This window comes from Muntiacus reevesi, chromosome 1, assembly GCF_963930625.1.
Source record: "Muntiacus reevesi chromosome 1, mMunRee1.1, whole genome shotgun sequence".
In the NCBI taxonomy this organism is placed as follows: Eukaryota; Metazoa; Chordata; class Mammalia; order Artiodactyla; family Cervidae; genus Muntiacus; species Muntiacus reevesi.
In genome coordinates this window covers 53,290,745-53,317,613 of record NC_089249.1, presented here as the reverse complement: position 1 = coordinate 53,317,613, position 26,869 = coordinate 53,290,745, and the positions used below count along the sequence as shown (strand labels likewise).

The 26,869-nt window shown below is 57.7% G+C and overlaps 1 protein-coding gene across 3 annotated transcripts; it reads right to left on the bottom strand.

Moving 5' to 3' along the window:
• Positions 1-131: 131 nt before the first annotated feature.
• On the bottom strand, positions 132-26,869 carry MICALL1 (MICAL like 1). Of its 3 annotated transcripts, none has more exons than XM_065943723.1 (16): positions 26,363-26,869; positions 22,083-22,131; positions 21,470-21,611; positions 17,077-17,168; positions 15,870-16,012; positions 14,184-14,629; positions 11,967-12,024; positions 10,924-11,282; positions 9,113-9,528; positions 5,856-5,990; positions 5,177-5,303; positions 4,946-5,036; positions 4,718-4,791; positions 2,240-2,354; positions 2,020-2,066; positions 132-773 (listed from the first exon to the last, which is right to left on the bottom strand). In XM_065943723.1, exons 1-16 carry the CDS (start codon positions 26,506-26,508, stop codon positions 652-654), a joined length of 2,562 nt encoding a protein of 853 aa, XP_065799795.1. In that variant the 5' UTR covers positions 26,509-26,869; the 3' UTR covers positions 132-651. The 3 variants fall into 3 exon arrangements, with proteins under 3 accessions (XP_065799795.1, XP_065799797.1, XP_065799796.1); XM_065943725.1 differs by having other exon boundaries at positions 4,946-5,033; XM_065943724.1 differs by having other exon boundaries at positions 17,077-17,165.

Sequence of the window (26,869 nt, the reverse complement as noted above, 5' to 3'; positions counted from 1 at the left end):
GCCCCAGCACCCTGTCCCGGGCAGGGAGACTTCCTGCGGAATGAGCGGAGGTGAGGGAAGCACCTCCTAGGACTTCGAGGAACAAAGGGAGGGGTCTGTCCATCAGGCCCCTTCGGGTCTTGAGGACATAGTAACGAACTCCAACTTTAATTAAGAGACTTCATAAATAGAGCTCCTGAGTGCGGAGAAAGAGAGGCAGGGCCGCCTGCCCCGAAGGAAGACAGGGACTCAGACCCAGGATGGGGAGGGGGCAGGAAGGGGCCGGTGCGGCCGAGCCTGGCTTGCCAGGCTGCCCAGAAGGCAGGAGCCCCAGGCCAGAGGGCCCACCATGAGCAGACCTCCGTGGGTGGACAGACCCTCCACTCGCCTCCGCACGTGGTGCAGGCGCGAAGCGGGACCAAGGGCAGGGAGACCCTGCTCGCTCCTGGGGCCAGGAGAGCCAGGCTGGGGGCTCAGAGGAGAGGGAAAAACTGTTTGGCCCAGACCAGCCAGAGGACCCTGAGGAGGGAGAGGCCATCATCCAGAGGCTCCCTCCCCTAAGTCATCTTTCCTCTCAACTGATTCCGAAGGGACACAGAAGCCACCCCCCCGCCCCCGGCCCCGCAGAGCGCAGCCAGTCGGGGGTGGTGTCCCAGCTGGCAGTCCGTGCCGTTAGCTCCTGTCTCCGGGGCACTTGCTCTTGGTATCACGCTTGTTTCCTAGCAGCTTCAGCACCTTCATGGTCTTAAACTTGCCCTTCTTCTTGCCCTCGGGCTCAGCCTCCTTCTGGAACTCTGCAGAAGGAAAAGGGTGGTCAATTGGGGCGGGCCGGGGGGTGGAAGTGACAGCCGGGGGGTAGCAGTGACGGCAGGGAGCGACAGTGACGGTGGGGGGCGGCAGTGACGGCCAAGGGAGCGACAGTGACGGCGGGGGACGGCAGTGACGGCTGGGGGAGCAGCAGTGACGGCGGGGGGTGGGGGAGGGTGGCAGTGACAGCGAGGAGCAACAGTGACAGCCGGGGGGCAGCAGTGATGGTGGGGAATGGCAGCGACAGCGGGGAGTGGCAGCCAACAGTCTCAGCCCACCACCACCACCACCACGTCGCCTGGGACCGTGGACATGTCCCTTTATCCTTTTGCATCTCCAGTTCTTCACCTCCAGGATAGGACCCCACCCCTTCCCAGCATTTCGGCAGGGATCGGGAGATGAGCACTCATGAAGGCAGTGGGGGAGCCCTAGAGCACGGCTGACATTTTATCTCTAAAAGCTTCGATTCCCCTGCAGCTCTGTGGCTTACAACACAAACACTGACTGTCAGAGCTAGAAGAAACTGCAGAAATCATCTGGCCCAGTCCCTCACTTATTATGGACAAGGAAAATGTGAGTTTGAAACAGATTACCACCAACCGAGCTCTTTGTGGGTGCCAGGCCCTGGCTAAGTGCTTTATACACGTTATCTCAGTCATCCTCAGCACCTACCCAGGAGGTGGGTGCCTCTGTCACCCCCATCCTGCAGACAAGGAGAGTCAGGCCTGGAGGGGTGAGGCGCTGGCGCAAAGCCACCCAGCTGGGACGCGTCAGAGCTGGGACCAGAATCCAGTCTAACTGGAGCCCAGACGGAACCGCAAGGCCACAAAATGAGTCACTGGGGGAACCAAGATTAGGCCCAGGCCTCCTGACTCCCAGTCCAGTGCTCTCTCAACGATTCTGGGCACTATCTTCTCCAAGGGTGAGGAGGACTGCTCTTTGAGCCCACAAGATCCCTCCTGAACCAGCTGTGGATCTCAAGGAGGAACGCACAACTCAAGGCAGACGTGTCCTGGAAAATGGCCCCATATGTCACCAACCTCCCTGTTGGTACCACGGCATCCCACACCCATCTTCCTGGTCAGAGGCTGGCCTGCCTTGCTACACATGGCCTTCTTGGCGAAAGAAAGGCTTGCACACTGTCCCTGTGGGTGCCCCTTCCAACTCTATATTCAACCGGTCCTCCCACCCTGCAGGAGTTCAAACGGGTCAGAGCCCCAGGAAGGGCCTCACCTTTCCTCTTGATCATGGCCTCCAACATCTTATCTTCCTCTTCCTCCCTGAAATGAGACAGGGAAGCTGAGCGTCCCACAGGAGGAAGGGCCCGATCATCTCTCAGGCCCCTCCAGACTCTCTGAGTCCACACAGGCTGAGCACGGGGGAGCTGGGATGGTTGGCAGTGAAGGTCTCTTTCCCAAGAAAGCCCTGGGAACCCTGCCCCCAGCCACGTCACCTCTGCCGGTCCTCGTCCAGGCAGTTGATGATGGCGTTGCGCTGCTCGATGAGGGTCACGAGCTCTTGCATCAGCACCTTCTCTCGGCCCCGGTCCTCCTCTGTCCAGTCCTTTTCTGCTCAAGGAGAAAAGTCGGGGACATGAGGCCCAGGAAGCGAGGAACCAACGCCTAAGTGCTAAGGGTGGCTGCAGACCAGCCCCACGCTGGACACCATGAGGACAAGGAGGAGCCCAGATGGGTGGGGATTACAGTTTTTGGAGGAATGAAGGTTGTTGCAGAAGGGACCAAGAATACCAGCCTGCCTACCAAAGAAACTCTCCCGGGGGGCTCCGAGAGGACCAGTACAATACAGGCTCTGAGAACAGAGACCAGCATGGGCCAAAGAGTTTTCTGTTTATGTTCACGCGTGCATACAACCAGTGTTCACTGGGTGGTTCTTGGGGGAGGCAGGATTCAGGCTGGGCCTGCTGAGAGTTTCCAGTGGCGGGCTGGCCGGAGTCGGGAGATAACAGGGAACCCCAGCGGTCCTCGTAGAGCAGAAGCAATGTGACCTAGAAGCATACTCGGACATCCATCTAATGCCATGAAGGAGGGTGGACTAGAAGGGACCCTGGGGGTTGGGAGACCTGCCAGAAGTGTCCCTGATATCTCAAACACCTGCTGCCCTCCCCCCTCAGTCTCCTGATTTCAAGAACCCAGGCCATCCCACAGAACCACACCCTCAGAGACCCACCTGCTCCTTGGTATTCCTCTGACCCAGCCCACAGACTCCCAGGTGACGAATGCCCCCACATTTGACCTTCCCTCTACAACATCTGCCACTACAGGCCTCCTCATCTCCTAATAACATCCTGAGACCCCTCAGCCATGCCCCAACCCCGCACCGCCGCCTCTTGCCAAAACTGGACCAGTGGCCCAGCATAGTTCCAGGGACAATGTGGGTTTCAGAGTCATCACCCCAGTTCAAAGCCTACTCTGCTGTTTCTCGAGTCTGGGGCCTGGGTAAGTTATGTCCACAACCTACATGGGGGGAAACTGAGGCTCAGGGAAGCTAAGTCTTTGACCAGTGTCACACAGCAAGGGTGGAGCCAGTGCCTCTTTCCTGGCAGCCCCAGGTCCCCAAGCTGCAGCCTTTACAGTGTCTTACAGATCTCCAGCCCACCTGGGGCCTTTAAACAGGTATCACCCTCCAAAGGCGACAGTCAGGACAGGAAGAGAAGCCCAGGATGCACTGCCATCTCACACAGGACTGGAGAATAACATAAAAGACCAGGGCCAGGCTGGCCTGGAGAACAGAGGTGCGGGCCCCTCTCTGGCCACAAGGTGTCGCTGCGGCTCCCTCGGAGTGGTGGCCACGCCCCAGCCTCCGGAGATTTGGGAGTGACTCATAGAGGGCAGTGGAGGGCTGGGATATTCTGTGACTTCCCCAGGGGCATTCCTGACTCTGGGTCTCATCCAGCCTCCCAAGCTACCCGGTCAGTGGGAAAGCAGGGCCACCATCCCAGCCAGGAGGAGGGGCTGCGTGTGTGCAGGCACACGGCCAGGTCAGAGACTCGGAAGGAAGCCCGGCTCCACCACCAAGGGGCAAGACTCAACCTCTCTGGCTCTCCATTTCCTCATCTGTTCAATGGGAAACAACGATTCCTAACCACCTGGGCCAGAGGAAGTGATCAAAAGCCCTGGCTCCTGCCTCTGGACGCACCACAGTCCTGCGGTCTCTCTCAGCCCACAGCTGTGCTTACCCCACGTCATGGAGAGACCCCAGCTCGGTCACATAGTAAGCATCAGCCCCTCAAAGCACACAGCGCATTTCCACATCCCATCTCCTGGTCCTGAGAACACCCACCCAGGTGGGCACCTCTGTTCCTGTGTCACACATGGGGCCAGAGGCTGCGTGCCAAGCCCGGGATGCACAGCTAACACACATCCTAAGGACACCAGCAAGTTCCCGCAGCGCACAGGACGGTGTGGCTCCATGCCCAGCCCCTCCCCCTGCCCTCCTCCATCCTCGGCACACCCCTCCCCTCCCTCCCAGAGTCGCTCTGAGCCACACCGTGCAGGCGGGCCTCCCCGCACCAGCAGAGTCCTGCCACGCTCTATTCATCGAGGCAGCCTGGGGCCCTGGAGACTGACCCCCCCCCCCAACCCTACACCCCAGGACCTACCCACCCACACCTTCCAGGGGAGGAGGGGGCCAAAAAAGGTCAGTCTGCTCCTGGCCTTGGGGAGCTCTCTGCAGGCCTGTCATCCGACACACAGATGTCACAGCCCCACACGGGTCCCCTCTCCCGTCTTGGCTTGAGTCTACTAATCCCCTGTTAGGACCCAGACAGCACCTCCCACCATGTCCTCTGGCCCTGCTCCCACAGTCTGCCCAGGCCTCCCCATCAGGGCTCTGTCCGTCCTTCCCCAGCCCACTCCTCCGTGTCACCAGGCCCCAGGGCTGGTGACCGGGGACGGGGCGTGGCCGCCGTCACCTGGCTTGTTGAGAAGGCACCGGAGCTCATACTCCACGTCGGCCTGCCGCTGCTCCAGGTTCTGCTGCTTGAAGCTGGAAGGTGGAAAGAAGGTGACTGTTAGTTCTGCCCTGGCTGCTTGCCCTGCCCTGAGCTGATGCGGGAAGAAGGTGAAGATTCTCAATCCTGAGTTCTGTGGATTCAGAGTCAGGGGGAGCCAGGCGAGAACAGAGGGGAGACAGGACTCACACGTAGATGAGCTCAGACTCCCGCCGAACCAGCAGATGCTTCTCGTGGATGAGCTTGAACCAGTCCACCAGCATGTCATCCTCACGGCCTTCTGCAAGCCAGATGCTCACTGAGGCCAGGGCTGGTGACAGTCCCCATCCTAGAAGGAGCCATGGCGGCCCCTACCCTGGGGAAGAGGCTTCACCCACCCGAGTCCCCCCACCACCGCCAAGCCCCCCACAGGCCCCACACCATTCACGCCACCACGCAGCTTCTCCTCCAGCAGGACCCCACGGTGTTCCAGGGCATCCAGTTGGCGCTCAATGGTGTCTATTTCTCCGTGGATATCCTCCTCGGGGATGTACTGGTCGGACTGGACCTGCCCAACAGCGCCCAGTCACCTGCGGTCAGCCTGCCCTCCCACCTGTCTGCTGCCAGGAGCTTCCCTTTGGCCAGTGCTGGCCTCCCAGGCTCTGTCCCACACCCCATGCCCTGGGTCCCAGCGCCATCAGGCACGCCCAGAGGGCGACACAACTTTCTGCTTCTCTTGGCAACTTCCTCCACTTCTCTGCCACTCCAGAAAGGACACCATAATATGAGAAAGTGACCCAAAGGAGAGAGAAACCAAGAATACTCTAAGCTGTTTAAGTAGAAGTATGTCATGTGAACGCTTTGATCCTTAAACTATTATTAGTAACAATTTAAATGCATCACCCAGTGCTTTTGGTCAGAGCAGCTGATCTGCTCAAAATTCCCCCTGGCTGCAAGTCAGATCTCCCAGCTGGGCCTCCCAGGCACGCCCCCTCTCCCACATCTCAGGGAAGCTGCCCCAACGGACCACCCTGTTGCAGGGTGCAACAGGAAGCCTGAGGCCGCCAAGGGAAGGGGCCCGAGCCCAGGCAGCCAGGTATCTGGGGCTCCCGGCAGATACCTTGCGTTTGATGAGCGGGAAGCCATGTCCTGGGGCAGGCGGTCTCGCTGGCTTCGAGCCCTTGGTGGCCTTCTTTACACTTGGGGATGCTGTAGGTGATGGCTTCCGGTTAAATGGATTCTCCTTGCAGGAGGACTAAAGGCAGGGAAACATAACAGAAGATATTAATAAGTCAGGAAGGGGCAGTAGGACCCTGGGAGCTTGATCATGTGGGACCATGGAAAGAAGGGCGGGTGGGAATCAGGCAGAGAATCTCCCAGCATCCAGTCTGAGGCACCCAGTCATTCAGCAAAGACTTCTTCCCAGAGCCTCTCATGTGCAGCTGCCACACTGGATACTTGTCTGACATTGTCAGACATGCTTGTCCAATTCTCACAACCACTCCGCAAAGTGGGTCGTGTCTGCCCACTTTACAGATGAGTAAACTCAAGTTTTTAGGGGTTAAGTAACTGGCTCAAGGTCACACTCTTCCCAAGGGCCCAAGCTGGAGTGTGACTTGGTCTGTTTCAGGCTGGGCAGCCCTCCAGCGCTGGGGACAGTGGTCAGGACATGCAGTTTAGGGCAGGATGAAGCAACAGTAAGTCACCCGGGCCTCATAAATACCCCTTTCCCAGCAGGGATTACGGGGCTCAGCGCCTTGCCTGGGGTTGCCCAGCCAGAAAGTGCAAAAGCGGGATCCTGCTTCCAGTACAGGGAGGCAGACCCTGCCCTACCCAGGAAAGGCCCCCATCCTGCGCTGCCCGCCCTGGGAAGATCTCTGTCCTCTCTGAGGCCAGCAGAGCGGGCAGGCCCAGCACGAGAACAGACCCTGCCAGCCACGAGGGCAGTGCCAGCATCTTCCCATCACCTCCCCCAGCTCATAGGAAACAGGGGTCACTGAGGCCATGGAATGCTCCCAGGAGTGCTGACCTGGCTTTCCAAGAGCCAGGGGAGGAGCAGGGAGCGGAGGGCTTCTCACCCCACCTATGCCAGCCACTCAGGTGGGAGAGGGGGAGTTCTTTGAGGCTGGAAGTTGTTCTCGGAGCTGACGCAGGAGTCCAGGTGCGGCCGGGAGACAGTCTGGTCCCCATAGGGCGGCACCCACCCAAGGGCCTTGTCTCTTGCCCTCACTGTCTCAGATTCCCCCCAAATCCTAGGGTGAGGGTAAGGGATGGGGCACCCCAGAAGGAAGCCCCCTAGGGGCTCAACCCTCACCCTCCACAATCACACCTGGAGCGGCTCAACAAGGTCAGAGAGCCCGAAGGCCTTGTGTCCCTCAAGGGTTCTCAGCCATAGAACTCCCTCAAACCAACCTTTCACACACCCCAGGGCAGGAAACGGGCAGTTGCCTGTAGAGGGGACTGGGCGGACTCAAAATCAGCTCTATCCTCCACTTCTACAGCAAGGAACCTGGGACCCCTCAGAGCATCTGCAGGCCCAGAGAAAAGGCGGGACCTTGTCCAGGTCACACTGCAGGTGGTGAGAGTCGGACTGGGGGCAGCCACCCAGGCCAGAGAAGGTTAAATGACATTTGAAAGGTGCACAAGCCAACAGCTCAGACTCCTCTGCAGACTTATCCTCTGTCAGGCGGGTCAGACCAGGACTACAGCCGGCCTGGAGCCACCCTCCACCCCCGGACCCTCAGGGGACTGCAGAGTGAGGGAGAAAGTGCAGGATCAGAACCTGGTGGTGGCCTTCCCCGGTGGTCCAGTGGTTAAGAATCCGTTTACCAATACAGGGGACTCGGGTTCGATCCCTGGTCCAGGAAAATTCCATGTGCCTCGGAGCAACTGAGTCTGTGCACCACAGCTACTGAAGCCCACACTCTCGGGCCCGCGTGCTGCAACTCCTGAAGCCCATGCGCCTACAGCCTGCGCTCGGCCACAAGAGAAGCCACCGCAATGAGAAGCCGGCACATGGCAACAAAGAGTAGCCCCCGTGCCTGCAACCAGAGAAAGACCGCGCGCAGCAAAGAAGACCCAATACAACCAAAAATAATTAATTAGTAATTTTTTTAAAAAAGAACCTGGTGGCTCTGGAACTGCCCTAGTGGTTCAGCGGCTAAGACTCTGCAGGGAGGCCCAGGCATGATCTTTGGTCAGAGAACTCGATCCCACATGAAGCAACTAAAAGTTTGCATGGCACAACTAAGGATCCCACGTGCCACAGCCAAGATCTGGCACAGCCAAAAAAAAAGAAAAAAAGAACCTGGTGGCGCCAAGTGACTCCGGTCCTTTAATATTTAAAAAAAAAAAAAAAGAAAAGAGCCTGGTGGCGCAAAGGAGAGATCTCTTGGTGAACCAGGCGCCCAGAGGAGTGTCCTGCCCCCGGTGACCCCTGGTTCTTGGTGGGGCCCTGAGAAACAAGTGTTCCACCAGCCACAAAGGTCATCTGGAAAACGAGCTGCCGGGGGTGGGTGCACACTGCAGCCCCCAGAGGGGACGGAGTGTGGGGCCGGCCTGGGAGGGGGCCTGGGGAAGGGAGCAGCAGCCGGGGCTGTCTGTACCCCTGCAGTGGCCACAACAGAAGCACCCAGTAAAGCTGTTTCCTGGGCTCTCTACCTGTTGAGAGCTGACCCCTCCTCTACAAGTCCACCCCACAACAAACTCCACACAAGGCAGAGTCATCACCGTACCCCACCCTCCGCTTGGCTGTGAGCACCTGGTGAGAAGGACCACCACAGCCATCTCCCCGGGAGCCCAGGCCAGCCCGTGCACACAGGAGCGACTCAAGGTACACCATCAGCCCTGTTCTACAGGAGGGGAGACTGAGGTCTCTGGAGAAGGAACACGACCCCAAGAAGGGCGTCATCCCCTCCCCTCTGTGCTCTACCCCAGGTGGAAGGACCATCGTCTAGGCCTGTCTCCCTGAGCAGACGGGGAGCCCCTGGAGGGCAAGGACAGGGCCTCAACACTGCTGCGCCAGAGCCTGTCACAAACAGGGCTTCGGTGAATGGAAGGCGGATGGAGGATGTGTGGGTGAGTGGTGGCTGCTGCGTGGTCTCAAACGAGCACGTGCATGGCTCGGCAAGTAAATGAGAGCTGGCTGCCTCAAGACACGGAAGGTCGGGCAAGTGGACAGGTGAACAGATGGATAGGCGGTCCGGCCAGCGGATGAAAGGATGTTGAGAGGGAGCTGTACCTCAGTGCATGGAGTGATGAACGGCCAGATGGGCAGAGTCAAGGTCACCCCACAAGTCAGGGCCAGCAATGATGGAAGGCTCTGGACATTCCTGCCCCAAGACCAGGCCCACGTCCACTAGACAGGACAGCACTCACCTTCACCTGGAGCTGCGGGGACGAGGTTCCAGGGGAAGGCGCAGGGCTCTTGTCTCCACCCAGTGCGAGGGGCGTGGGGGCAGTGCCACTGCAGGGCTTGGCTGGCGGGGGACCTGGGCTGCCCCTGGTATTGGGGGCAAGCCCAGGGCTGGCTTGAGGCGTCTGGTCCACGCTGGGCTCCACCAGCTCCCCGGAGGAGGACAGGGAGGAGTTGGCAGAGAGGCTGGCAGAGGTCCCAGGGGTGCCAGGGGCGTGGACAGCAGGCTCTGAGGAGCTCTTGGGCACTACGGGTGGTTCCAGGAGCTCCCCACTGGGGGGCTGGCTGGAACTCTCGGACGACAGGCTCTCCACGCTGAGGGCTGGTGACGGGGTAGCAGAGGGCGGCTCCGAGCGGGACAGGCGGGAGGCGTGGAGCGCTGCACAAACCAAACCGCCAATGGGTGCCGAGCGAGGGGGCAGAGACAGGCCCTCTGGCCTCGCCTGACACTTCGCTCTCAACAGAACTGCAGGTGGCCCAGGAAACCCAAGTCCTCCACATCCAGGCAGGCAGGCAGGAGCCTCAAGGACAGCAAAGGTGGGACAGGACCAAGGTCACTGGCAGACAGATCACCCAAATTCATCCCGCACACTCTGGGCTCTGGCCTGTGCCTCGTGGTGCAGCTGTAGCCCTGGTATCCTTATGGTTCCTGCTTCCTCCTCTAGTGTGGCTGCAGCCTCCACTTCCCCTCCCATGTCTGATCTGACCCAAAGAAAGCCCAATTGAAAAGGTGAAAAGGCCTCGTACTGAGCAGAGGTGGAGGAAAAACAACAGGGGAGGAGGAGCGGGCAGCTCTAGTGGTGGCCGGCTCCTGGCCAGGCACTGCCCTGCGCCACTTTCAGCCTCATGGATGACGGACGCCATGCTTCAAAGTATCATCTGTGCTTTCCAGGTGAGACGACAGACTCAGAGAAAAGGGCTGAGATTGGACCCAGCTGTGTCCGACTCAGAGCTCATCCCATTGGCTGCCTCCCCCATCCACCCACTACCTCCAATCAGCTGACCCGCCACGCTCAGCTGGAGGGTCCCAGGGCCCTAGCGGGAGTTGGGGGGACCTGGACCACTTGAGCATTGGCCTCCCGTCATCTCTAGCATGCTCTTGGCCCCACTGTCTGAGGGGCTCCCACTGAGGTCTCCGAGGCAGGTGGAGCCCCGCTGTGATGGAAGGGGACCGGGCATTGGGCCCGAGAAGACTGTAGGATGGTGAGAGGGAGGGCCGGGCGGAGGGAGGCACAGCGCCCAGGACCTGGCCCACCACCTCCATCTTCTGGGGAGACTGAGGACGCACACAGGGGACGAACTGCTCAGTCACTAGCGCCCGCGTCACACAGGCGGGTCAGAGCCTCAGGCACCTGGAACTGGAGGACAGTGACTGGACTGGCAGGACTGGAGCTAACCCTGTCACGCGCCTTCCCCAAGCCTGACTCCGTGTTAATAAGCATACCAATGGATCACACATTTAATTCTCACAACCGTCCTGCAGGTGGGTTATGAAGGGTTGAGAGTAGAGTCGAGAGCCTGGGTTCAAATTCTGCCTCCACTGCTTAAGTGCTGGGAGGCTGTGGGCAAATCACTCATCCTCTCTGTGCCTCAGCTTCCTTACCTGCAAAATAGAAGACGCTACCTCCCCACGGCTTTGCGCTGATTACCTGAGAGCACACACGGCACCTGACCTGGCGTGGGGTCCCACGGCAGCCCCTGCCCTTCCCAGGCCCTGGGCTCACCCAACCCCAGGGTCCCAGCTCTCCGGGGAGCCCCCAGGAACAGCACTCACCAAGGGGGGACGTGCTGGGTGCTCGGGGGGCAGGGCGTTTCTTCGTCTTGGGGCTGCTCGTGGGGGTGATGCCGTACCAGGGGTGCAGCGACTTGGGTGTGGACTCCGGTGGGGTCGGGGCAGGGCCGGGGGCTGGGCTGGGTGCAGCGGGGGCCTCCTCCTCCTCCTCAAACGGGTTGTACGGCTTGGGCTCCGGGCCCTGCGGGGCCGCTTCGTCCACACCCCCGTTCTCCACCTGCCTGCCTTCCTGGCCTGGCGGTGGCCCGGGACTGCTGCTCGGGGGCAGGGGGGCTGGCTTCTTCTTTGGCTCTGCCTGCACCAGTGTGATCCACGGCGGGTCTTTCCTGGGGGCTGGCGTCCTGGACGGAGGCCAAGAAGAGGCAGAACACATAAGCAGGCAAGGAGGGGCAGCGTCCTTCTCTCCCCAGACAGTGCGTCCCACAGCGGGTGGGTAAGACACGGCACCCTTCCCCTCTCCCACCCCAGCCCGGGGGGGCCCATCTGGGCCCAAAGCCCAAATGGAAAGCAGGGGGCGCCTCTCTCTTCCCCTCCCTCTGCCTCTCTTTGTCTCTCTCCGCCCTCCGCCCTCAGCCCAGGGACCATATGGGGAAAGCACAGCTCCCAAAGAAGAGCTGGAAATCGAGGTTCCTCGCCTGCGATGTGGGGTTCCAGGGGGTGGAGGCTCTGAGTCTGGCATACAGCGGAGCTTTGCTGGGTCTTTCTATACTCTGCTACTGATTCTTAAAACTACTCTAGGAGGCCTAGGCCTCCCACACTCCAGAGGCAGCGGAGGCTTGGGGAGATTAAGGGACCCCCGAGGCAGCCTGCTACCAGGCCCTGCTGCCCCAGGGAAAGGGGTCCCGGGGGAGCCACACAGAAAGGGGGTGTGGCCACAGGCTCCTGCCCACCAGCTAGGAGCCCCGCCCCTTCTCAGGAGGGGGCGCTGGTAGGTCACATGGCCTTATTGCCAACCCAGACCCCTGGGGGTACTCCCTTCCCCGCCCCCTCATCAGGGCCCTGAAAGCCCCTCGGAGCCGGCATACCTCTCTGACAGCTTGGGGGTCCCTCTGGGCTTGGGGACGGGGGGTTCTTGCAGCTTCCCTAGGTGGGAAAGGAGAGTGAGACAGGCCTTCATGGGCGGCTCTGAGCCAGGCAGTGGAGTGGAGCCGTCAGGGAGTCAACCCCAGGGCCTGCCTCACCTAGGGGTGCCCTTCCATCCCACCCGGCGGGTCGTGGACTCCAGGCGGCCATGGCAACTTGCCCTGCACCCTTGCACTCCCCCAGCCCAGTGCTCAGGGAGATTAGATAAAACTCCAAAGGTAACAGGTGGAGAAGGTCAAAGCCACAAGGCCAGGACACCTGGAGACCACCACTCGCCCACCCCGTGCACTTCAGTTAAGGAGGGGGAACCCAAGTGCCCCTCTGACACTTCCCCAAAGTGGACAGGAAATACTGTCTCAATTCGGCGCGAGGTCACCTCCTCCTGAAAGCCTCCCCTGACTCCCCAGTGTCCTCTGTGAATTCCACAGTAGCCTCTGCTTCTGTTTGTTTGTTTTTTCAGGAATGTTTTGACTCTTTATTCCTTCATGTAAATTTAGAATCAACTTGTCTATTTCCTCAAAAAAAAAAAAAAAAGCCTACCAAAAACCTCAAACTTAAACAAAAGGGTAAAATATAACATGAAGTGGAACAGGATTACACAGTCCATGTTACTTTTTTAAATAAAGTATACAATCTGTGGCATTGAGTACATTCATCTTATACTTTTGTAATTCTTTTAATATTTTCTCATTAGAAAGTGAAGTCGCTCAGTCGTGTCCGACTCTTTGCGACCCCGTGGACTGTAGCCTACCACGCTCCTCCGTCCATGGGATTTTCCAGGCAAGAGTACTGGAGCAGCTTGCCATTTCCTTCTCCAGAGGCTCTGCCCAACACAGGGATCGAACCCGCGTCTCCCACATTGTAGGCAGACGCCTTACCGTCTGAGCCTATGTTACCTGAAAATACTGTTTGACTTCTTTCTCATTCTTTTTCCTGGTGTTTTCCAGCTGACTAGGACCTCCAGTACAACGAGGGACAGAAGTACTGACATTGGGCATTGTCATCCAAGTCCCAGACATTCCTTTCTCCTGTCTCCTGCTCCTTCCTAGTTGCTGGAACCTTCGTCAGTGAAATCACTGCTATCCTGAATGCTCCCTTCACATTCCTGTGCTAACAACCTGACTGTCCCCTGAAGACACAGCTTTCCCTGCAACCGCTCAAGTCAGGCTGTGTTTTCTCCCATGGCCCTAGTATCACTGGGTGTGGGGATGGGGCCAGGGTCCTCCTTGCCACCCCCCATTGCTTCTTTCTGTGCATCCCCCTTTCTCCCCTCAAGTTTCAGCTCTGAATCTCCTGTCATTGGATCATACCACCACCCATTACCCCTTGTTACTGCTGCGGTTTAGTCACTAAGTCGTGTCCGACTCTGCAACACCATGGACTGTAGCCTGCCAGTCTCCTCTGCCCATGGGATTTTCCAGGTGGGAGTACTGGAGTGGGCTGCCATTTCCTTCTCCATGCTCCTCCGTCTTAATAGACTTCTTACATTCTACCGAAATCCTTGTGTCTGCCTGTCTCTCCCTTGAGACCAGCAGCGCCTCCGAGGCACAAACAGGTCTGAACGCCCAGCTCAGGAACCAGTCTCCATGAGCGTGGAATAGAACAAGCCCCAGAGGGAGGAAACCAGGGAGCCTCCCTCCCCCAGGCCTCTCCCGATAAGAGTTGCCCAGCGCGTCTCGGGTTGCAAAGAACCTTGTTCCTATGAGCTCATGAAGCCCAGGGAGGTCACGTGGGAAGATTTTACGGGGTGGGGTGGTGAGGCAGAGATCTCTACTGCAGGGCAGGAGGTCAGGCTGGGGAGCACCCCAGGGTACACCTGACCAGGGACACAGCTTCCCCCACCCCACTGCCCCCCAGCAGTCCCTGCCAGACACCCAGATGTAGACAAACACACAGGCTGGGCGTGGGGGGAGGTCACCTGAGTGTGGACAGAGTCCCAGACACATCCCATTCCCCCAGCATGGAGAACAGAGCGTGTACAGAGGGGCCTCGGTAACAACTTGCTGCATGAATTAATAACCTCAGTGCCACAGCTGTCCCCAGCATATCCACCACACACAGGCACAGACAGCTGCCCCACGGATACTCCCCAGCACAGGTACGTTTAAACGCCAGGCACACCCCAGGGAGCCCCCAGCCCCAACGGGACCCCAGCTCACCGTTCACCAGGCCGCTGCTGCCTCCCTGCTCCACCAAGTTCTCCTGCTGCAGACTGGACCGGGGTCGGGGCGTGGGGGGCGTCGGGGTTGTGCTCTCGGAGGCCTTCCTGGGGGCAGGTGTGGGGCGGCTGGCCGGGGGGCTGGCCAGCTCCTGTGGTCTGCTGGGAACCCGGGGCTTGGCAGGGACCTGGGGTCGGCCCTCGGGGCTGGCCTTGGGCACGTCCGCCTCGGCCCCTGCAGTCACCTTCAGGCTGGGGCTGCCCCCCTCCACTTCCTTGGCTTCTTCTGTAAGTTGCTGCTGCTTTGGCTGTGGCGGGGTTCCAGGCCTGGCCCCTGACCGCCCACTGGCGCCCAGTCTGGCACAGTGCTCTGCACATACGAAGGTGCCCTCCTCTGGCCCATTCCTGTAAGCTCCGGGGAGCAGGGTGCTGGAACACCGCCGACACCTGCCAGGGAGAAGAGGGGTGGGCTCGGGAGGGTCAACTCAGCCAGCCCAGGGTGCTGGCTACCCCTTCTCCAGCAGCCAAAGCTGTACCTTCCCCTCCTCCTGGCTGCCAGCCCAGACCCTGTCTCAATACTCATAACTTGCCAGCAGAAAAGGAAAATGGTAACTGTCAGAATCATCGTAGAACAATAAAACCACGTGAAAGCAACACCATAAGTTGTGAAACATGCCTTCAGTTTCTGCTGCAAGAGGAAGCAAAGGTTCCCCCCTCAAGGTTCCATCCAGTATGCAAGCCACCACTCATTACTGGCTCAAAAAATCAACTTAGTGGTTTGCAACCAACCAGGTTTGTTTTGCTTTTCTATGAAATAGGATAAAGTACTATGTATCAGAGTGTATCACACTTCTTTTATGAACCTAATTCCGGGTGTGTATCTATTTACGCAAATTTGATTTCATGGATGTACCTACAACTGGTCACGGTGTCAAACGTGCCTTACTGGTGGTTACTATAAAAAGATTTTAAAACACTGTCCTGACAGCCAGACATGACAACATCAATGCAGTGGTTCCTTTTCTCCAAGATTTTGGCCCTCATGACACCTCAGTTCTGCAATCAGATGCCTGGGTTTCAGGTCCAGCCACTACACCTGAATGTGCATGCATGTGTGCGTGCATGCGCGCGCGCGCACACACACACACACCCATAGCTGAATACTTGCTATAACTCCCATTCACTGGTTTTCATTGACTATTCAGTTTTCTTCACTGACTTTTTTTTATAACATGTAAAACGTCTCCATATATTCTCTAAGCTATTTATATATTCCCTGCCTCTTACTCAAGTTTCTTTAAACAGTCACTTCCCCGGGGAACCACACATTCAAAGCAAGTTGTTACTATAATTTTTTTAACTGCTTTCTTTTTAGAAAACACAAATGCAAAATAAAAAGGAAGAAAAATCTAAAAGTAAAATAAAATTTTAAAAAGTGCTTTCTTTTCTCCAGGCTTTTAAAGCATATCCTGTACCTTGATCATCATCAGGTGCTTAGTCTCAAAGAGCTCTGGCCCTGTTTCTGTCTCTATTTCTGGGACTGAGCCAATAATGTTCTCCCCTCGCTGGTTCGTTTGTTCATCAGTAAAACGGGGATAAGAAAGATGCTCCAACACGAAGAGCCTGGCAAGGGGCCTGGCACCCCGTGGTGCTGAATCTAGGGGCGCTCCCTCCCCCACCCACTCACCGGAAGCAGTGGCGGTGGTACAGCTTGCCGTCGGCCAGGTACCGTTGCACCAGGTGCACATGCTGCTGGCAGGCGGCGCACGTGCTGCTGGGGGTCCGGTGGGAGCCCTGCTTCGACAGGCTGCCCGGGGAGCACTCCTCACCCTGCAGGGAATGGGGTGGGGTCAGGGTCACCAGCCCTTTGGTTCAAGAACATTCCCCGTTTCCCTGCTCTCTTGTGGCCGTCCCCCAAGCGTGCACAGTGCTAACCGCTCCATCAGAGCCCCGGAGGGGCAGAGGATGAGAGGCTCACGGAGGAAGACCCCTGAGGAAGCCCAGAAAGGGAGAGACTTGCTCAAGCTCAGAGTCAGGATGGAAACAAAAAAATCCTGGCTTCTAGTTTCTGGGGCTCTCTCTGCAAGAAGGCACCTTCTGGTTGTATAAGACTTTCTCCAATCCCTGCAGGTGAACCTTCCCTGACGGGTGACTGTCCTCAGAGGCCCACCTCAACTGCTTTCTGTCTCCCCAGCCAGAGCCAAGTAGATTTAAGTCTGTTTCTCAGCTTCTAAGCACCGTGACCTTGGGCAAGCTGCTTCCATCCCTGGGCCCTGGGTCTGCACCTGCCGGATGGAATTCTATAACCCTCCAGTCTCAGCCCCACGCATACTCACTGGGCACCCACCCTGGGCCAGGCTCCCTGCCCCTCAGGAGCTCCTCCGGCAAGGAGCAGATGGGAGCAGGTGGGGAAAGCCCTTTGCATACTGGGAAGCGCTGTCCAGATGTGAAAGGCTGGGGTCACACCATGAGATCTTGGAACTGACAGCGTGATCCCCACTTCCCAGCTTAGAGATCATGGACAAGTGGCCAAACCTCTCGGGGCTTCAGTTTCCTTCTCAGTACATCAGGACACATAATACCCGCCTCCCAGGGTTGTTGAGAGGAGTAAGCGGAATCAGGTTAGGAGGTCGACAGTTCGGTCTCATAAGAATCAAGGGGAGAGTCTGCTGTATTGTATGTGTGAGTCTTGCCAGTCCCATGATGGAGGGTCAGTGCCCTGGATGCTCTATGCCTCTCCTGGGTCTGCCGTCCCCTGCCCCTGCCCCCTGCCCTGGCCAATGAACCTCTACTTCCAAAGCCAGCGGGAAAGGGACTGAGAACACCCGCTGAAGCCGGCAGTGCAGCTGTCCCCTCGCCTCACCCACCCCCCTACTCCCCCAGAAACTGCCTACCTGAGCCCTGTCTCCCGGGTCCACGGGAGTAGATGCTTCGGATGGCGGGGAAGACAGCGCCAGGCCCTTTCTGGGTGATGAGACACCGGCTGCTGAGAGACCAGAAAGGGGCCCTGAGGGAGCTGGAGACTGGAGGCCCAACCTGGCCTGAGCTTTGGGCTCCCCGGCCATCACCTGAGGGTGAACCACCCGAGGCAGTGGGACCAGGCTCCCACTCCACACAGACACGGGGAATGCCTCCACTGCCAAGCTAAGTGTGGAGGGCAAGGTACCCAACCGCGCCGGGCCTCCAGAGAGTGGGATGGTGACTCCCACCACCCAGAGCAGTGTGAACAGCAAGGCACGAGGACAATCACAGGGCCAACGGCGCCCAGTACATGAAAGGGCGGGTGGTTTCCTTCCCACCAAGCTTAGTGGGTGAAGAAAAGGAGGAGAGGAACCACATGATGCCAGCCCGAAGCTTCAGGAAGATGGGTCGGCTCCCTGGGCGCTCCTGAGGAGCTGCCCTGCCCGTGTCCTGGGTGGCCATTCGCAGCCCTGCGCCCTGCCTGCGTGCCCTCCAACCAGAAGAAACCCAGCCCTTACCCCACCCGCCTCCTCCAAGGCTGCCCGGTCATTACTTCAGCAAACCTCCACTGAGCACCTACTCTGCACCCAGGGATTAAAATAACCCCCCCCCCCAAATTCAGAGAACTGTATACAAAAAGAAAAAAAAAGTCAATGCTGCTATATGATAATTCTTAAAAATAAAACCCAGGGAATTTCCTGGTGGTCCCGTGGTTAGGACTCTGCACTTCCACTGCACAGGGCACAAAATCCATCCCTGGTTGGGGAGCTAAGATCCCACAAGCTGTCAACCAAAAACAAAGTCCAAATTCCTTACTGGGGTCACAATCCATTAACAGACCCTGAAATCAACTGAGTGGACTGCAACCAGCATATTGTGAAGATGAATTAGAAGAAAATATCCGCAGGCATCTCGTATTGTAAGGGGAGAATCATTTCCTGAAACTTGTTTCAGTGACATATGTGTACATGAACATGGATTATAATGGGAAACACATTTCTCACCATGAGTCATGGTCAAAAATTTGGGGCCCACTCTATACCCCACTGTACCCCCTACTGTCCTCACCTCCTCCTTCCCCCTCTCTCCCCTGGAGCACGCAGGCCCCTTGCTGCCCCCTTGCCCGGAATATTCCTCTCCAGATCTTCACACAGCCTCCTTCTCCTCCTTATTCAAGGCTTAACTCAACTGTCACCTCCTCAGAGAGGCCCTCCCTGACTACTCACCAAAAATAGCCACTTCCTCCTCTCATTGCTTTTTATACCATTACCTTATTTTGTTTCCTTATCCGGCTCATCTGAAATTACATTCACTACTTTGTTCTCTCTCTCCCTCGCCCATCCTTCAGACTGCAAGCTCTGAGTCTGTGTCATTCTCAGCTCTCTCCCTAGCACCTTGCACGGGGCCTGGCACACAGTAGAAGCGAAAGAAATATGTATTAAATGAATGAATAAGTGCCACGTGCTGGAGTCAGGCAGCTGTGGACTCAACAGAGATGGTCTACAGCGGAAAGAAGACTGATCGAGATACTGTGACCAGAGTCTCATATGTTCACCCCGGGGAATGGAGCCACAAGAGCACCTGGAGTACATCAAGGCGGGCTGCTTGGAGGAGGCAACATGTGGAGATGAGAAGATGAGTAGGAAAGAATGTGCCAGGGCCTGGGAGGCGGGGAACAGGGACTAGAGGATCACCAAGAGGAAAGACTTCAGCAGTAAAGGAATGTGATCTATTCAGAGAATAAGAAACTCAGTATGACTACAACCTGGCGCAGTGAGTGGCCTAAGCTAACTGGGGAGAGGCCCTCAGGAGCCCAGCTAAGAAACTGGGCTTCATCCTGATGACACCACCCTGGTCACCCTGGGGTGGGGTGGCGGTGGGTACCCCTCCTCTGATTCCCTCAGCCACTGGGCTTCCTTCCCTCACACACTGGTTCCAGATTCCACGGCGGCTCCTGGAGGTCAGGGGTCAGCTGATGTGCCCAAGGTCACCAGCCCCCAGAGAGCTCCGGCATGAGATGAACAGGCAGCATGGCACGGTGGTATCTCAGCCACGGCCAGCTTCCCAAGGTACCCAGTGCAGAGACAGTCAAGCCTGGGCAAAATTACCCTTGAAGTCCCTCCCCTGGGCCAGAGAGTACAGAACGCGGCTATCTGGGGGAGGCTAAATGCCAGCTTCGCCTCCAGGGCTGGAACACCTCCCTGCGCCTCCTCTGGCTGAGCAGCAGGTGGGATAAAAATGGTCTGCATTTAGGGGCCAAGTTGCATGGAAAGCACAAGCTGTGCCTTTAGTAACGAGAAATCCCCGCAGGCCTACAGGGTGCTCTCGCCAGGCACAGCACGGGAGCGGGGTCACCTGAGTGACCTCACCCCAGGATGCCTGCTGAGGACCCGGGAACAAGGTGGGCACCATCAAAACAGTACTACCAAGGGTCCTCCCCACCCGCCCACCCGCTCCACAGTCCCAGGAGGTGGCCCTTCAGAGAAAAGCTTAGTAGAGGGAGACTGGGGTTCCGCCACCAGAAACACTCCAGAAGAAAAGACTGAACTGTGATTCTAGGTAAGCGAGCTAAACTCTAACCAATGGATAAAAATAATAATAATAATAATAGTAACCTTGGGTCCTAAAGAAGGGCCTGACACAGGTTCAAGCTTCCTCACTTACTCCCAACAACCCTGTGAGATGGGCGCTGTTCTTTTCTTTTTTTTTAATTTATTATTTACTTATTTGTCTGTGCCAGGTCCCAGGTGGCTCAGTGGATAAGGAATCTACCTGCAATGCAGGAGACATGAGTTTCATCCCTGGATCAGGAAGATCCCCTGGAGGAGGAAATGGCAACCCATTCCAATATTCTTGTCTGGAGGATTCCATGAACAGAGGAGCCTGGTAGGCTACAGTCCATGGGGTCGCAAAGAACTGGACACGACTAAAGCAACTGAGCACATACACATGGATCTTAGCTGCGGTACGCGGGATCTTTAGTTGGTGACATGCAAACTCTTAGTTGTGGAATCTAGTTTCCTGCCCAGGGATTGAACCCAGGCCCCCTGCATTGGGAGTATAGAGTCGTAGCCACTGAATCACCAGGGAAGTCCCCTGGGCGCTATTCTGTCCTCACTGCAAAGGGGACCCTAAGCTGAAAGGTGACCCCGTGACCCATGGTCACCCAGACAGTAAAAGGCACCATGCTGCCTCTCATCAAAGACTCAGCAGTTGAGAAATACTTTCATTTTGATTTCTAGTCAAATACACATAATGTTATTTGTTCAATTATAATATTAATCCCGAGCATTACGGGAAAGATGTCGAGTAAGAGAGTATTTTAATTTTTAAATTGTTACGCTTTTTTCTATGTTCTAAATTTTCTACAGTAAGCAAGTGTTACTCCAAACAAACAACAAAAAAAAAAACCCTGACTTTTTTTTTTTAAGAGATGGGATAAGATTGTCCACATGGAGAGCAGAGGCAGGAGGAAGGAATGACATGGCAGGGCCCACAGGACCCGTGACAGCCGTGACGCAGCGCAGGAGTCAGGACACCAGGACTCGGTTTTCCGGCTGTGTGACCTTGATTTCCTTGCTTCCCCTCTCTGAGCCCATGTCCTCTCGATGGAAGGTTAGGGTGCATGGGGACTCTCTAGGCAGAAGGTTCAGTAGCCACCTGACTCAAGGCAGAGAGACACCCTTGTATCCCCCACCCCTATTCCCTTACCCCACCTCCCACAATCCCCCAGCTTCTCAGTTCCCAGGCCTTGAAGGTGACTGCTGGGAAAGATGAAGCCAAATAGCCCCACAGGATCACTGCCTGGCTGGAGAGAAAAAAACCCAGGGAAGTGTCTGTAAACAGGAAGTGAGGCTAGGAGCCAGAGAGGTGAACTCCCAGACAGCGGATAAACTCACCCTGCCATTGTCTCCTCTGACACTATAGTTTTGTTTTGGTTTTTACTTTTTTGCCAAGACCACATGGCTTGCAGGATCTTAATTCCCTGACCCGGGATCAAACATAAGCCTCCAGCAGTGGAAACTTGGGGTCCTAACCACTGGCCCGCCAGGGAAGTCCCTCTTCTGCCATTATTTTGCTCAGTGACTAGTTCACGTGTTTGTGGTCTGTCTCCCCCACCAGACTGTGAGCTCCTTGAGGGCAATAACCTTCACAGCTGTAATCCCTGGGGTCCCAGCCCAGTGTTATTTTACTCATAAATATCTTAGCGAGTGGATGAATGATGTGGTGAATGAATGATGGGCTGCCTGCCTGCACCCTGTCTGCAGCTCAGAAAACAGGTGACACACCCCCAGGGCCCCGCCCCTAAGGATGGCACCCTCTCACCTGGGCCGGAGCCGGCAAAGTGGTTGTAATACTGGGACACGTAGGTCATGATGCTGAGGCAATCGGGGACACTCATGGAGACCATGTCACTGGGATCCAGGAGGGCAGGGATGCCCAGCTCCTTCTCGGCCACTTCAAAGGCCTGGGGTGGGGGCAGATGTCAGGGTGGGGGAAGGTTTGGGGTGGGGGTGGGGGGAAAGGGGTGGGGATGGGGGCAGGTGTAGGGGAGGGAGAAGGTTGGGCAGGGAGGGTTGGGCACAGAAGCAGCCACAGCAGGAAGAGGAAGAGAAGGCAGTGTCAGGGGGTGCCATGCTGCATAGGCCCAGCCTCATTCTGCGGGATGAGGGGGCCAGGGCAGGGGTGACTGGGCTCCCCGCAGCTCTGGCCCCACACTGTGACCTGGAGGTGGGAAAGGGCTGGTGTTCCAGGCACAAGCCGGCCAGAGGGGAGCAGGGGGTGGGGAGAGGAGCAGTCAGGGCCCCAGGGCAGGACAGTTGCTTCAGAAGCCCCTCCACTGGTTCCTGTCCTGCAAGACCCCTGCTCTCCCATACACACACCCCCCACCCACAGCACACAGCTTCATCGTGGGCTCCCATCTGTCTGGGGGACTCACCAAACGGTTATTCTCGAAGACATTGTCCTTGGAAAGTGAATCAAAATCTCTGCAAGAGGCAAGGGGTTGGGGGGAGGGGGGAGCATTGAGCAGTGGGCAGGGCCATGGGGTGTAGAGTAACCAGTGGAGATGATCTTATCCCAACCAGCCTGGGCCTTAGCAGGGTTCGGGGAGGCATCCGTGGGCTGTCAAGGAGGAAACTGAGGTAGCAAGCACAGGCTAAAAGAGTTGGGGTGGTCAGGTGGGAGAGACTAAGAGCTCATTGTCCCAGGAGGCCTCCAAATAGAGACTGGAAACCCACGCAGAAGGGGCGGGGCTGAAAAAATCCCAGCTTCAAGTTTATCCCCCAAGAAGGCATGTCCTGATTCAGTGGCAAACATAAAATCTAAGACCAAGTCCAAGGCTGGTCACGAGAGGCACATCCATGGATTGCTGACCTCACTCTGGGCACTGGGCTGAGCTCCCACCTTCGATTTGTTTTCAGCTCTACTTGGCAGGTATTTGTCCCACTTTACAGATGGGGATACTGAGGTCCAGAGAGAGGAAGCCACTGTGGGAAACTCCATTTCTCGTCCTTCCACTGCAGGTCACAAACCTGGAGAAGCCACCCCAGCTTCCTGAATCCCTAACCCAGCCCGAAGAGGAATGTTGTTTTAATGGGGCCAGGAATAGAACAAGTCTGAACCAGCCTGGAAATGGTACATTCTCCAGAGCTGCCGGCACTAAACGGCTGGCTGACCCAGCTGGGCCACTCCTGGGGGCACCATCCTTAGGAGAGCAGAGAAGGGTGTCCTAGTTTCTTAGCTGGGACAGGTAAGAAGTGGCAGGGCCTGCCAGGGGACCCTGGCTGTGGGTGTACCCCCTCCCCACCTGCCCGCTCCAGCTGCTGGAGCGGCTGAAACCAGCGGAGGAGGCCCAGCCTGCTTGCTCAGCAGCCTCCTGGGTCTTGTCCTTCTATGGCTGAAAACTGCAGCCTGACTGCTTGAGAGATGTGGGCCCAGAGGCCGCAGCAGACCAGCGTGGCCTCCCAAGTCTGGGTCCCAGACCCTGCTCTTCCAGGCCAGGCCTTGTGACCTGGGGTGAGTCAGAGACCTGCGGCCTTTGTGTTCCCATCTGCAAATTGGGGGAAGCTTCATACCACCTCCCAGGTTAGTGGGGAGGACCGAGCTGGGTGAAGGCAGGCCTTGCAGACACAAGAGAGCCCTCCTCCTCCTGCTCACCTGCAGGCAGAGTCCAAGGTGCCGTGAACCCTGGGCCGAGACAGGAGGGGGTCGCTTGCAAACTGTCCCAAGGCCCCAGGGTCAGGTGGACTGGGGAGGCAGAGGGGGCCGTGTATGTACTTCAGCTCCGTTTCCCACCTCTGGCCAGGCTGCTTCCTCCTCCCCTCAACCGGGTCCCTAATTCCGCCCCCTGCTCTGCCACTGACTCAGAGTGTGACCCTGAGCAAGCTACACACAACCTCTCCAAACCTTGAGGTGAGGGTTACGGTTAGGATTGTGACACCACCCCAGCTCCCAACAAAAGCCTGTTCTGGGACCAAATGAGACAAAAGCAACTTGTCTGGGCCTGGACTGCAGTCTCCCCAGCGGTGTTCCTACAAGGTTGGGGTCACGTTTTTGTTCACCCCGTGCACCCAACACCTTCCACACTGCCTGGAACTTAGTAGGCGCTCCATAAATGTCTACTGAATGCATACATACTGGCAACAGTGTGAAAACTGTAAAGGTCCCCACGATGCTACAATTTTTCCTCTGCTTCTTCTCCCTCCCCAACCTTGGTCCCTAATCAGCGCCTAGGGTTGGGAAGTCTGTTTTCTGAGAATTTTCAAAGGCCTGGGAAGTTCTATTTGACCATGGGGGAGATGAGGAACACAAAAATGAAACCCACATGGTCCTTTAAGCCCGCAAGGGAGCTTAAAGATACCTGAATTGGGAAAGGGGGAATGGGCCAGCCCCCTCGACCACCCCCAGTAAAAGCCTGGGCCCACCACTCCAGCAGCCTGAACCACTTAAGAAGATAGTGCCTGCCCTCACCCCTACCCCAGCCCTATTCTCACGGAGATCTTCCCCTACCCATCACTGAGGTCCTCTCTATGCCTCACGTAGGACCTGGGCCTCAAATTTTTATCCTATGCAATGGGTTGGCAGACCAGATGCTGGCCTGCCTTGCAAATGAATGATCGGACCTGATTCCAGATCTCTTCTCAAGAGGGAAGCCCCCCTCTGCTCCACACCAACGCCACGTCCCTCCCTGTGGCCCCACCCACCCTCCTTGGCCTGCAGGAGGCCTTAAGCACTCTGGCCCAGCCACATGTCCTGGTTTTCCCCGGCCTGTGCTATCAGCTCCAACAGCGCTGCCTGTATCTCTGCTCACGATATCCTCTGCCTGGAAGGCCCTTCCCTGACCCGGCTCCTGTGATCTCCTTGAAGATGAGGTGACCAGGCCGCCCCAGCCTGGCCCTCTGACACAGCACTTCCCACGTGGAGTTCTCAGCACTGCTTGCTTATACATCTATCACCCCCACAGGCCATAGGAGGTGGTGTAGGGTTTGTCTCTTGGTTGATTGGAAGCTATTTCCATTACCAGGTTCGGTGCCCAGCACAGAGTATAACTCTGCAGACACTTTTGGGAATAAATGAAGGAATAAGACACTTGCATCATCCCTTCCTGCCTAATAACACTACTTACAATCACTAATGTTAAGTGAATGTTCGTCATCTTATTTAATCCTCACAACAATCCTGGGAGGTTAGATCTTATTGTCAAACCCACTTTATAGGTGAGGAAACTGATGCCCAATGGGATCAACTAGTTTTCCCCACCTAGGACACAGAGGAGCTGACCGCAAACCAAGCAGCCTGCATTTTGTGGCTGGCAGGCTCAGGTCCATGATGTAGCTTAGCTTGACACTTGAGTCCTTTCACACACTGGCCCTGCCTCACCACCTACCCTCCAGCCAAAACGGAAGACCCCTGCAGGCCTGCACACCAATTTGTGGGTCCAGTCCGGGTGCTCTTTTCCATCCTTCAAGCCCTGGCTCCTAAGCCCCCTTATCCCATGTAACTTGCTCCATGGCAGACAGTGGCCCACCTCCATCTCCACCCCATCTCGTTCACTTCTGCACCCACACCCTCTCCTCCAGGGCCCACCCCAGGGCCTGACCACCACCCACAGACACCGTACCACACGGTACAGAATAAACTAAGTGCATCTACACTATCGAATCCTTGAGGCCATCCTTCCCTTCCCTCTCTCCTTCATCAAAGCCTCCCGAGTGTTGTCTTTGGGGAGCACAGGTCTGAAGGTGGAACAGACACACCAAAGGTTCTAGACCCTGCCGGGGAAGCCCCATCCGAGGGCTGTAAGCACGACAGGCAAGGACCATGACTCTTGTCCCCAGTTTGCAGATGAGACCAGAAGTACCAGGAACAGCAGGTGCCAGATAAGCATGCTCTATGAATGAATGAATGGAAGAGGTTCTAGGGACCCAGAGGGAGCTGAAACCCCAAGTCAATGCCCTGGGGGGTCTGGATAAAATCTCCTATGGAGCCTGGGAACTGGGCAGCCGGGAGCAAGAAGGGGCCATTTCACACCCTGAAGCAGCCATTTAGGCCTGTAGGTCCAACCTTAGGAGACTTTATTCAGCCTCCCTGCCCCACGGAGGACACCGGGGTCATGGGGCACACACCTGGGAGGCAGGGCTGTGTCCTACTGGGGGGAGGGGTGTTCCATCCATTCATCTGACCTCTGCTAAGGTAGGGACTCCTCTGGGCCAGGCACTGTGCTAGTGCCCTGGAGAAGAGAGGGCCCAGGAGAATCAACGCAAGGGGGCCCCACAAAGAGAACGGGAACCTCAATGCCGAATGGCTAGTGGGCTGCTCAGGGCTCCTGTTTGAGAGCTTAGTGTAAGAAAGGCCCAGGGTCCCGGAGGAGGGCGCGGGTGCCTTTTCAAAGAGTCAAAGCCTCGGGGGCTTCGGCGTCCCGTGGGCGGAAATCAGTGCCCTGTGGGCGGGGCCAGGCCCCCGGGAGAGAGACCAGCACGCGGGGCGGGCTCAGTGTTCCAGTGGGCGGGTCAGGGGCCAAGTGGGGGAGGGGTGTCTTGGATCCGAGGGTCTCAGCGCCCCGCGAGGCGCGGGGGGCCCGCCGAAGGGTGGGCGTCTCGGCCTCTGGGGGCGGCGTCTGCCACCGCCCCGGCTCCGCGTCACTGAGGGGGGCGGGGGGTCCCCAGCAACAAGCCCGCGCCGCCCTGCGCCCCGGCCGCCCGCCCTCCCGGCACTCACAGCAGGTCGGGCCGGTGCCGGTGCAGGATGGCGCAGAAGGCCAGGCCGTCCCGGAAGGAGCTGCTAAGGTCGCGGATGTCCACGCCGCGGTAGCCCTCGCACTGGCGGCGGCACCAGGCCAGCAGCGCGCCCCGCGGCCCCGCCATGAGCCGCGCGGGGCTCGGGCCCGGGGACTTCACCCGCAGGCTCGGCTCGGGCCGGTTTCCGGCTGCGGCTGCGGCTCGGCTCTGCCCCGGCGCCGCTAGGAGCTCGGGGCGCGACCCGCGGGCGGCGGGCACTAAGGCGGGGAGGAGGCGGGGCCGCGGCCTGAGAGTCCTCGCTCGGGCTCCCGGCGCAGGGTCCTGGCTCGGCTGCCAGCTGCCCGCCCGGACCTGCCCGAGCAGCCGCCGCCCGCGTGGCCCGGCCCGGCCGGCCGCCGCCGCCGCCTACTCACCGCCGTCCGCTCCCCTCGCTGTGGGCCGGCCCCCGGCGTCCCGCTGATCTCGGTCCCCGCCCGCCAGCCGCCGC